This window comes from Oncorhynchus nerka, linkage group LG20, assembly GCF_034236695.1.
Source record: "Oncorhynchus nerka isolate Pitt River linkage group LG20, Oner_Uvic_2.0, whole genome shotgun sequence".
Classification (NCBI taxonomy): Eukaryota; Metazoa; Chordata; class Actinopteri; order Salmoniformes; family Salmonidae; genus Oncorhynchus; species Oncorhynchus nerka.
Window position 1 is genome coordinate 78,735,797 of NC_088415.1, and position 11,595 is coordinate 78,747,391.

At 42.1% G+C, this 11,595-nt stretch overlaps 1 protein-coding gene across 1 annotated transcript; it reads right to left on the reverse strand.

Annotated features, from left to right (window-relative positions):
* Positions 1–336: 336 nt before the first annotated feature.
* On the reverse strand, positions 337–11,285 carry LOC115103171 (carbonic anhydrase-related protein-like). The gene is made up of 9 exons (XM_029623898.2): positions 11,030–11,285; positions 8,182–8,373; positions 7,773–7,897; positions 7,016–7,111; positions 5,193–5,255; positions 4,530–4,578; positions 4,320–4,432; positions 2,229–2,418; positions 337–602 (listed from the first exon to the last, which is right to left on the reverse strand). Exons 1-8 carry the CDS (start codon positions 11,100–11,102, stop codon positions 2,284–2,286), a joined length of 846 nt encoding a protein of 281 aa, XP_029479758.1. The 5' UTR covers positions 11,103–11,285; the 3' UTR covers positions 337–602; positions 2,229–2,283.
* Between the last annotated feature and the right edge of the window lie 310 nt (positions 11,286–11,595).

An 11,595-nucleotide genomic window follows, 5' to 3' on the forward strand; every position in this document is an offset into this window, starting at 1 on the left:
TGGCAGTAGATTGTCGACGTGATTCATGATGATAACAGCTTATCTAGCTTGCTATCTGTGGCCAATGACCTTGAGCCTTCTTGGATGGGCACTTCTAATGTAAATCTATGGCAGCACCCAAAGGGGATTGAACTTTCTAGCTCTCTCTGTAGATTTTGCTGTGACGCAGTGTCTCCGTGAGTGACAAGACTGAGCCAATGACAGCGCAACTAGAGAAGATGACCAATTCCTACACTGTATTTTCCGCATGCTGTCCCTCCACAGAAAGCACTGAGCTCGGCTGAAACACCTGCATTTTGGAGCTGCCTTACTCAACAAAGAAGAAAAGAGACCATGTTTGTATGCGACTTTATTAACTCAATATATATATATATTTTTTACATTGTTTGAAAACTGATATATGACACGTATTAATGCCATTGGTTCCAGGTCACAGGTGAAGTAAGCCGGTTGATCTGTCAGCACTGCCTTCATCAACACAGAGTAAAATGGTGCCTTTGTTAGCTCCCTCCCAGTCCAAGTGATCCAATGTAACATAACATCCAACCATCCAGCAAGGTTGTTTCTCCCTCTCCTCTCCTTTATCTCCTCCTCTTGTTTCACTATGAAAAGAAAAAATTTAATATTTTGTAGATGTCGGAACATTCCAGCAATAATGTCGCCCTAAGACTTTGGAAACAAAGGTGGCAGATAGAAGAGCAAAGTGTTATTTTATAAGTCCCATGTTTTGGATTGGAATTGTTGGACATTGTGCAATGTTAAGATGTAATATTTTCCACTCTAAAATCCACAAACTAATATCCTGTTTTCTTTGGATGAGCTATGATGGTTACAGAGCTAGAAATGTGATGTTTTCGGCCACACGTTTTGTCACATAATCCTTATTCCAGAGTACCTACTGGTGCAATAACCTATAAAATCACTTATGCACTTTATATGATTTCTACAATTATATCTAGTAAGTACATGCAATTATGCAGTACTGACCACCGTCCTTTTTGTATTTCCATAGTAAACAGAAGTAACATTTGGCAGACCCATTTAACTACAGTACCTGCATTTACAAACATGCTACAATGTAATTACATGCATTATTCCCTTATAATTAACTACAAATGGTTTGGCAATGTAATTTAAGGTATTGCTTAATTATGCAATTGGAGTCCCTTCAGAACCCCCTTCCTCTATCCCTCCTCCTTCTTCCTCTATTCCCCCTTTCCTGGCCCCTCTCAGGTCTGGCCAGGTCACATGACCACTTAAATATCCCTTACCAGAGACAATACTCCACTATCTCTTCCACAGTCCCTCTGGCATTTCCCTCTGTAGCTACATAGCAGCTCACAACTATTATACAACCTTTTCCACCCAGTTGAAACGTTGATATGCTTATACTTACACTGTCAAACTACCAAACAATGGGCTTATCTGGCTCTTTGATACAATCCTGTTCTTTCTCTTCACTGTTTGCATAATACAGTTGTGAGTCTAGACACACTTTGTCCATGTGCCTTCAATTGAGCACATCCAAATCCACCCACTCCTTTCAAAATGAGTAATTTGCCAGTATCCTAGGTGTTCCCAATGCTAGCTCTAAAATAGATATGTCGCTCCGGTCCACACACACAACACAGCTAGTCCTAGATTAGTGGGAGAACTGGGTTAGCTCATTATTACTATAGCTCTGCCACGGCTCCAGTGTTTAGTGGTACCATTATGATTGTACCTCTGGGAAATACCTGGCCTATTTCTGTTAAAGTATAACTTCCAGGGCAAGCCAATGTGACCCTGATACATGGTTCTTTGTGGTATACATTATTATCCATCAATCCAGGTCATGGAAGAACATAGTCTATGCATCAATATTTTATTTTTAAATGAGGCAAGTCAGTTAAGAACAAATTCTTATTTACAATGACGGCCTACTTGTAAAGTCCCCCCCTAACCCGGACGCTGGGCCAATTGTGCACTGCCCTATAGGACTCCCGATCACGGCTGGTTGTGATACAGCATGGGCTCAAACCCGGGTCTGTAGTGACACCTCTAGCACTGCGAAGCAGAGCCTTAGACCACTGCGCCATTCAGGACCGCTGCTAAACTATTGGCTGTATTGCTAAAAGTTCCTCTCCGCAAGAAAGAGGGCCACAACTTCTAAAAAGAAACCTTCTAAGGGCCTGAAACTATATGTGAGGTTATGAGGGGCTCAGAACAGTCTGACTGTTGACCTTTACCTGTGGAACATGTAGCTAGGGATTCCCCATGGAGGATGGACTGGGGGAGGGGGTGTCACTGGAAGGCAGCCCGGACCGTCCTGTCACTAAGGGGCTGAGTGGGGCGGAAGTTGTCTCCCAACATCCCATCGTTTCCCTCAGGAAGCTCAGCACCTTTTAGATGGGACCTCAGCCTCCTGAACTCCTCTATCTGGGAGAGAGGGATGAGAAAGAGAGTGATGAGATGAGGGAAATTAGGGAAATGGAGGAAGAAAGAGAGAGAAGTTACATGGAAGGGAATGAGTGGTGATAGATTAATTAAGTGTTCTGTGTAGTGATTATGGTGTGGATAAATATGAGCATTTTACTGAATGCTTGTCCTGTGCTATTTTAGACTCCTCTTTCCATGTGAGCCCTATTACGTTTTTTTTTCTTGTTTTTTTTCTTATTTCACCTTTATTTAACCAGGTAGGCCAGTTGAGAACAAGTTCTCATTTACAAATGCGACCTGGCCAAGATAAAGAACAGCAGTGTGACACAAACAACACAGAGTTACACATGGGATAAACAAACATACAATCAATAACACAATAGAAAAATCTATATACACTGTGTGCAAATCTAGTAATAATGGGGAGGTAAGGCAATAAATAGGCCATAGTGGCGAAATAATTACAATTTAGCGTTAACACTGGAGTGATAGATGTGCAGAAGATGAGTGTGCAAGTAGAGATACTGGGGTGCAAAATAACAATATGGGGATGAGGTAGTTGGGTGGGCTATTGACAGATAGGCTGTGAACAGGTGCAATGGTCAGTAAGCTGTTCTGACAGCTGATGCTTAAAGTTAGTGAGGGAGATATAAGACTCCAGCTTGAGTGATTTTTGCAATTTGTTCCAGTCATTGGCAGCAGAGAACTGGAAGGAAAGGTGGCCAAATGAGGAGTTGGGTTTGGGGATGACCAGTGAAATATACCTGCTTAGGGAGGAGGCTTCTGATGTTAACATGCATGAAACCAAGGCTTTTACGGTTACAGAAGTCAACAAATGAGAGCGCCTGGGGAATAGGAGTGGAACTGGGGGCTACAGGGCCTGGGTTAACCTCTACATCACCAGAGGAACAGAGGATGAGTTGGATAAGGGTACGGCTAAAGGCTATAAGAACTGGTCATCTAGTGCTTTGGGAACAGAGAATAAAAGGAGCAGATTTCTGGGCGTGGTAGAATAGATTCAGGGCATAATGTCCAGACAATGGAATGGTAGGATGTGAGTACAGTGGAGGTAAACCTAGGTGTTGAGTGACGATGAGAGAGGTTTCGTCTCTGGAGGCACCAGTTAAGCCAGGTGAAGTCTCCGCATGTGTGTGGGGTGCGACAAAAGAGCTATCTAAGACATGTTGAGCGGGACTGACGGCTCTACAGTGAAATAAAACAGTAAGAACTAGCCAAGACAGCAGTAGACAAGGCATATTGACATTAGAGAGAGGCATAAAGCAATCACAGGTGTTGATCAGAAGAGCTAAGTCAACAACGGGTAAATGGCGATGAATGGGCAGAGCGGGTCAGTTAGGTACATACAGGACCTGAGTTCGATGCTGGGGCCGACAGGTAAACAAAATGAGGTACCGTGTTATTGAAACAGTCCAGGGGGCATCAGCTGTGTAGCCGAGTGATCATAGGGTCAAAAGAGCAGCAATAGGTGAGTCAGGGTGCCGTTCGGTAGTCACTACTAAGCTAGGTGAGCAGGAGACACAGCGTTCAGAAAAGCTAGTGTGCTGGGGCTGGTAGATGGTTCTTCGGCGACATAATAGCCTGTTGAGACCACATCGGGCGATCACGTCGGCAGTACACAGTGTACAAAACAGGTGAATCCAGGTCAAATCTTTGATCCCTTATTGATGTCACTTGTTAAATACACTTCAATCAGTGTAGATGAAGGGGAGGACACAGGTTAAATAAGGATGTTTAAACTTTGAGACATTGATTGTTTATGTGTGTATTAAGAGGGTGAATTGGCAAGACAAAAGATATAAGTGTGACAACTGCTGATGTACAAATAGATTTATAAAATACATTTGATTGCTTTGACCAGGCCATTGTGTCAGATGGCCTACTTGTAACTGTGAGATAGTGAGTGGGTAGCGGTACAGGATCCAGGTGACGTTCTCACTACATGGAGGTGTGGTCAGGGAGCCCTCATATATCCAGTAGTCTCTCAGGAGGGGGTCTGTAGGGAGTAACAAACACATACCATAACTTCATCTAATACTGTGTCACACCATACATGCAAGCAGGAATTATACACAATTAGATGAAGGACTCACCCGGAAGTAGTGTGTTGGGATTGAAGCACGGTATTATTTTGGTCTTCCCCTGTAAAGATAAGTCAAAACATAACAAAGAATATTGGTTGTTTTGCTTAATTTGTAATGTACTCTTCATTTAGCCACCATGTCATCTGTACTACTGGACCTCTTCCTTCACATTCTTCACATTCAACATTTCTCCTGTCTAATCTTACATGTTTCACATAGTCTCAAATCAACCTGGAGCATTAATTGCATCAGGTTTCATTGAAAAATCTATAAATTAATCAATTGCTGCATGCTCCAACCGTTGCAGCTGCTGATTTGTCGGTTGACTGCCTAATTTGATGGTTAATGCTATTTAGGGTAGGGATGTCTTGGGACCTGAACTCCTACCCTTACCCTAACCCTAACCTTAACCCTAACCTTAACCCTTACTTTAACCCTTTTAAATGTCAACTTAAATGGAGTAGGGACGTCCCAAGGAGCCCTGATAGCACGGACCCTAATTTGAATGTCTATGTTCTGTATGTCTTCCTCTATCTCTCAGTTAAGTATTGGGCTTCTACACCCTTAGGTCATATAAGTAATTTATCATAACATCTGCCCTCTCATCACCATGAAAACTCATAACCATAACATCATCGCCATAACAATATCACTTGGACGGCAACGTCTTACCTTGTATTGTAGGTCCTGCAGCACTTCTGTTATGGCCTTCAACCCCAGATGCTCCTTCCCTATCTGAAGGAAACAACGTCAAGGGCATTGAGTCAGAAAGAGTTAAGGAAAGAGGGTCCTAACACAGTGGTATTCAAACCTTTTCAGCAGGGACCCTTTTTTTCTGCCAGAATTTCTGGGGACCCCATTTGTTTTAGCATTTTTTTCAAGACCCGACCCCAAATATAATGACACAATCTTAAAAATCCGTCCATTTTGATTTTTTTTACATGAACCTCTCTAGGGTATGTAGGGACGCTAGCGTCCCACCTGGCCAACATCCAGTGAGATTGCAGGGCTCCAAATTCAAATACAGAAATACTCATTATAAAAATTCAGAAAAGATACAACTATTAAACATAGGTTTAAAGATGAACTTCTTGTGAATCCAACCACGGTGTCAGATTTAAAAAATGCTTTACGGCGAAAGCATACCTTACTATTATTTGAGAACATAGCCCAGCAGACAAATCATTACAAACAGTAACCAGCCAAGTAGAAGAGTTACACAAGTCAGAAATAGAGATACAATTAATCACTTACCTTTGATGATCTTCATATGGTTGCACTCAGAAGACATTAATTTATTCAATAAATGTTCCTTTTGTTTGATAGTGTCTATATATCCAAAAACCTCCGTTATGTTTGCGCGTTTTCTTCAGTAATCCACAGGCTCAAACGCAGTCACAACAGGGAGACAAAAAATTCCAAATAGTATCCATAAAGTTCGTAGAAACATTTCAAACAATGTTCATAATCAAGCCTAAATAATCAATAATATTTCAACCGGTCAATAACGTCGTCAATATAAAAGGTAAACAAGAAAGGCACTCTCTCGGACTGCTCTTACTCCCTCCTTTTTCAGAATACACGCCTGAAACTATTTCTAAAGACTGTTGACATCTAATGGAAGGCATAGGAACTGCAATTTGAGTCCTAAGTCAATGGATACTGTAATGGCATTGAATAGAATACTACAACAACAACAAAAATCCTACTTCCTGACTGGAAATTAGTTCTGTTATACTCACAGACACTATTTTAACAGTTTTGGAAACTTTAGAGTTCTATCCAAATCTACCAATTATATGCATATCCTATCTTCTGTGCCTGAGTAGAAGGCAGTTTAATTTGGGGACGCTTTTCATCCAAAATTCCAAATGCTGCACCCAACCCTAGAGAAGTTTTAACAAATAACCTTCAATTCATTACATTTTCATCTCTTAACAAAATTCAAATAAACCAATTACATTTTTCAAATTCTTTCACAAAAACGTCCCATACAATAATCTGTACTCTTCCTAAAAATAAAAATTAAATTAAATTAAAAATTTATATAATTTGGCGACCCCACTGCAGTTTTTGCGACACCGAGTTTGAATATCACTGTCCTAACATATAAGCATTATGTTGTGACGTTAACAGGTGTTAACATGGGGCTGCTGACGTGAGTCCTGCCAGGATGTGGTGGTGGCGGGGGAAACTCTTGGAGCTTTCAAAAACAGGAAGGACAAAGTGATGGGTTCACTTAAAACAGACGGTTTTATACATTTAGGTAAACAGTAAGCCTCAAGCCAGCTCACGTCAATCAAATGTTATTGTGGTTATTTGAATGTTGGGGGTTTTCTCAGTCCAATTGAAAAACAAGTGGATGGATATATGTTGACTTTAGTGTCAAAGCTCATATGATATAAATTACAGTACCAAGTTGGCAAGTCCCTAAAAACCATACAGACCACGAGAAGAGAGGACTCATATCACTACAGAGTGAACCAAATCAATACCTGCACAAACAGAGCGATGATGAGAACTCCGTTCTTCTTCGCCAGGGCTTCTTCCACACTGTTGAACAGCGTTGTGTTCCAGTGGATCAGATGGAGCTGGGGGGGAAGCACACTTATTGTATTATATTTATATTGTATCATATTACAGGGAAGTTGATCACAAAAGAGATCAACCACATTTGATACTCAGAGAAAGAGACAGACAGACAGAAAGATCATAGGCAGAATGAGGCTGTAGACGACAGGGCCGAGACAGAGCAGGTGTATGGGACGTAAGTGCACTCTTCAATTTGAAATAGAGTACCAAGCACCTGTGATAGAGAAGGAAGCTTATAAAGCCAAACCACCAGCGGCATAGCTTCTTCAGGGCCTTTCAAACACTTGTTTACATCAATGGTCTCAGTGATTTGTAAATGCATGAAACATAGTAACGAGCTAATATACTGTATAATAATAAAAACAATCATATATGTCATTTAGCAGATGCTTTATCCAATGCAACTTAGAGTAATTTGTGCATACATTTTTGTGGATAGGTGGCCCCAGGAATTACAACCCTGCTCTACTAACTGAGCCATACAGGACTCCGTTACAAAAGCCCTGACCTTAAATAACCTTGTTTTATGTGAAAATAACATACCAACTCCCTCTGAGTACTGTGACAGTGGCCTCTAACTGAGACAAACATCCATGGTCATGGCCTTGAAGTAGACTGTGTGTGTGTGTGTGTGTGTGTGTGTTTGGCTGAGACTCATACCTCCATGGGGAAGGCCTTAAAGTTGACGGTGTGTTCTGATCCCCGCTGGTTCTCCTTGCCCCAGTGGAAGCGCACCTCATGCAGCTCATACTCGTGGTCACTTGGCAATGGGCCACCAGTTACCACTGCAGACAGGAAACCCAGAGCGTCAAGAGCAGACACAAGAAATTAAGACCATATTAAATTAGCTGGGGGTTTTGAATGTAGGTCTGAATTCTGGTGCAACTCTGATTTCTCTAAGTGTGTATCACACGCAGCACACAGTCATTGACTCAACACTCAGTTATTACGGTTAATGTGAGCTCATTGAAAAGGTGTTTGCAAGATCCCCAGTCTAGTGGAGTGTTCAGGTACAGTTAACCCATTCATTCTTTTGATGATACTGTGGTAATGTAATATCAACTTTCACCTGATTTGGACCTCAGAATGATGCGTGCGGTGTGTCCATCGTTGATGACCTCACAGTCCCGACACACCACATAATTGGGCGTGAGCCCCACGTCCAGGAGAGAGGGGTCATAGCGGGCCTCCCGGGAGTTCAGGTTGATCGGGGACTGGTACTCCCCATTCGCATCAGGGAACAGCAAACCCCACTCTACACCTGAAAACCCACACAACTTAGACTTAAACTCCACCAAATGCTCTCCTTAGAGTAACCTCAGTGAGGTTACAACCTCTGGCTTGCACTGAGACCTCCATGCAGAGTCCTCTATGGTGTGTGGTGAAGTCACAAAGTGGTGATGTCTGGTGGAGTGTAAATCCAGCCTTTGAATACACATGCAGCATAAACAAAGTATACCTGAGGACACACAAATGTGTATGCATGCACACACACACACACGCACACACACACACACACACACTGAAGCTAAACTGGGCTAAGAGTACGCCAATTGCTGAATGTCATTGAACTGAGCACCTGGGGAGTCTGTACCAGGAATAACCCTCACCAGAGGGACACAAGGATGTTCTAGCTCTTCTTTCTTAACACCACTCACACTTCCTCTCTTTTTACTGGATCCCCTTCCTCTCTGTCTATACCTCACTGACATCCTCTTCCTCTCTGTCTATACCTCACTGACATCCTCTTCCTCTCTGTCTATACCTCACTGACATCCTCTTCCTCTCTGTCTATACCTCACTGACACCATCTTCCTCTCTGTCTATACCTCACTGACACCATCTTCCTCTCTGTCTATACCTCACTGACACCATCTTCCTCTCTGTCTATACCTCACTGACATCCTCTTCCTCTCTCTCTATACCTCACTGACACCATCTTCCTCTCTGTCTATACCTCACTGACACCATCTTCCTCTCTGTCTATACCTCACTGACACCATCTTCCTCTCTGTCTATACCTCACTGACACCATCTTCCTCTCTGTCTATACCTCACTGACATCCTCTTCCTCTCTCTCTATACCTCACTGACACCATCTTCCTCTCTGTCTATACCTCACTGACACCATCTTCCTCTCTGTCTATACCTCACTGACATCCTCTTCCTCTCTGTCTATACCTCACTGACACCATCTTCCTCTCTGTCTATACCTCACTGACACCATCTTACTCTCTGTCTATACCTCACTGACACCATCTTCCTCTCTGTCTATACCTCACTGACATCCTCTTCCTCTCTGTCTATACCTCACTGACACCATCTTCCTCTCTGTCTATACCTCACTGACACCATCTTCCTCTCTGTCTATACCTCACGGACACCATCTTCCTCTCTGTCTATACCTCACTGACACCATCTTCCTCTCTGTCTATACCTCACTGACACCACCTTCCTCTCTGTCTATACCTCACTGACACCATCTTCCTCTCTGTCTATACCTCACTGACACCATCTTCCTCTCTGTCTATACCTCACTGACACTCTTCCTCTCTTTTTCACATTTCGTCATACAACCTCCTTCAATCTTCCACAAAGAGTACAAATCTTCTCCTTCTCATTGTCACTTCTTTTCACACTTTGTAAGAACATTCTGTTAGCTAGCGGTCTTAGGTCTCTGCTCTTTCCATAGTATGCCCTGAATTATTTCAAAGTTATTTATCACTTGGCTGTAAGTGTGAAAAATGTGTTACTCGTTCCTTACAATGCAGTAAAATGTCAAACAAGTACACAAATAATAATCAAAAACTAGAAAAAGAAATCACAAATATCACAACGAATCCAGTTAACAACCCAAACAACACTATCAGTAATCCAAATACAATCTATGCGTATACAAACCAAAAATATATACTACTCACTGGGCACAGACGTCAATTCAACATCTATACCACGTTGGTTCAACGTAATTTCATTGAAATGATGTGGAAACCACATGAATTCAACCAGTGTGTGCCCAGTGGGTAAGAATGACATGTACAGAGGTAGATAAATGACAGTGAGCTATGTCAAGAATCCAGTATATAAATACACCGTGTGAATAAACAGTGTAACAAAATGCAATGTAGAGTAGTAGATATATTAGAATGAGCTGAGTGAATATATGAATACACAGTGTGAAAAACAGAATAAGAAGAATGTGCGGAAACAGTGAGGCTAAGTTAGTTAGCGCTACAGACAAGTCCTCTCTTCTCTTTCAGTGTATGGATGACTTTATCCCCTACCAACCAGATTCTTTTTTATTTCAAGTCAACACCAATAACAACATTAGTTACTAAAAGTTTAGCTCTTGACTTTGGTTATAAAAGCTCTCTTTTTTTCCCAGCTACTGGAAACCTTGACAATTACCCTCCAAGAGCCCAGAGGCATTTTGAGACAATGCACACAATGGTGCCCTGAACAAGAGCACTTAAAAGCCCAGAACCATAAAAGCATGGTAGCTAGACCACTACTCTCTTAGAATACTTAATCATGGGTGTGACTCCAGAATCTCAAGTTCAGCTCTATACATCATTTGCATGATCAAGTTACCCCAATAAGAAGTGCATTGATCAAAATACCCTACCTTCTTTGGGTTCTTTACCTACTGTATGTTAGAGAGAGAGAGAGAGAGAGGGAGAGAGAGAGAGAGAGAGAGAATAGAGAATGAAAGAGGGGGAGAGAGAGAATAGAGAACGAGAGAGAGGGAGAGAGAAGAGATGGCTATTTTTTTCTGTTTATATCTGAGAAGAAAGAATTTCCATATCAATGCATGCATTGTTTAGTGCCTAAATGGTAAAGAAAGTTATGTTTTGTGAGAGAAAGGGAAACAAGTGTTCGGTACACAAGTGTTTACTAAAAACCTCCAAAGCCCTTACCTTCCTGATATCCCCAGTCCAGATCATCCTTCCCAGGGTAGTAGTCAGACTCCTCAGTCATGCTGTCTGCCATGGCAGTATGGAACAAGTCTTTTTACTGAACACACCTGCTTTGATTTGATGTTAAAGTCTTTGGCTTTTGATTTGATCCGTTTTCTTTCTTCCTGCTCAGTCCATCTAATAGGAGAGAGTGAAAGTCTCTCTCTCTCGGCTGCAGTGTAGACTCTCCCATCAACAGACACTCTAGGTAAGTTTCAAAACTCTCTTTCAGCACTAGCAGCCCACAGAGTCCCCGCCCCACACAGACAGAGATTGGATTGGATGAGTCAAGTCCCTGTCAAAGTGGAGCACCTTTTAAACAGCTCAGCAATTCACTGTGGTGTAAGGAAAGGAAGATTTGTGTGTGTGTGTGTGTGTCTGGTGGGGTAAGTGTGACACACACACTTACCCCACCAGACATGTCAACAAGAGTCTTTTCATAGTCCGCAAATCCAGAACAAATTCAAGAAAGCATACAGTATTATATTGAGCCATTATTGCATTGAACTCCCTTCCATCTCATATTG

Excerpts from the sequence above, each read along its gene's own strand:
- LOC115103171 (XM_029623898.2), bottom strand. The coding sequence starts at position 11,102 with ATGGCAGACAGCATGACTGAGGAGTCTGACTACTACCCTGGGAAGGAT. Across the intron at positions 7,898-8,181 it reads CATTCTGAGGTCCAAATCAG|TGGTAACTGGTGGCCCATTG; the intron begins GTGAAAGTTGAT and ends TCCTGTCTGCAG. Across the intron at positions 7,112-7,772 it reads TTAAGGCCTTCCCCATGGAG|CTCCATCTGATCCACTGGAA; the intron begins GTATGAGTCTCA and ends CTTCCCCCCCAG.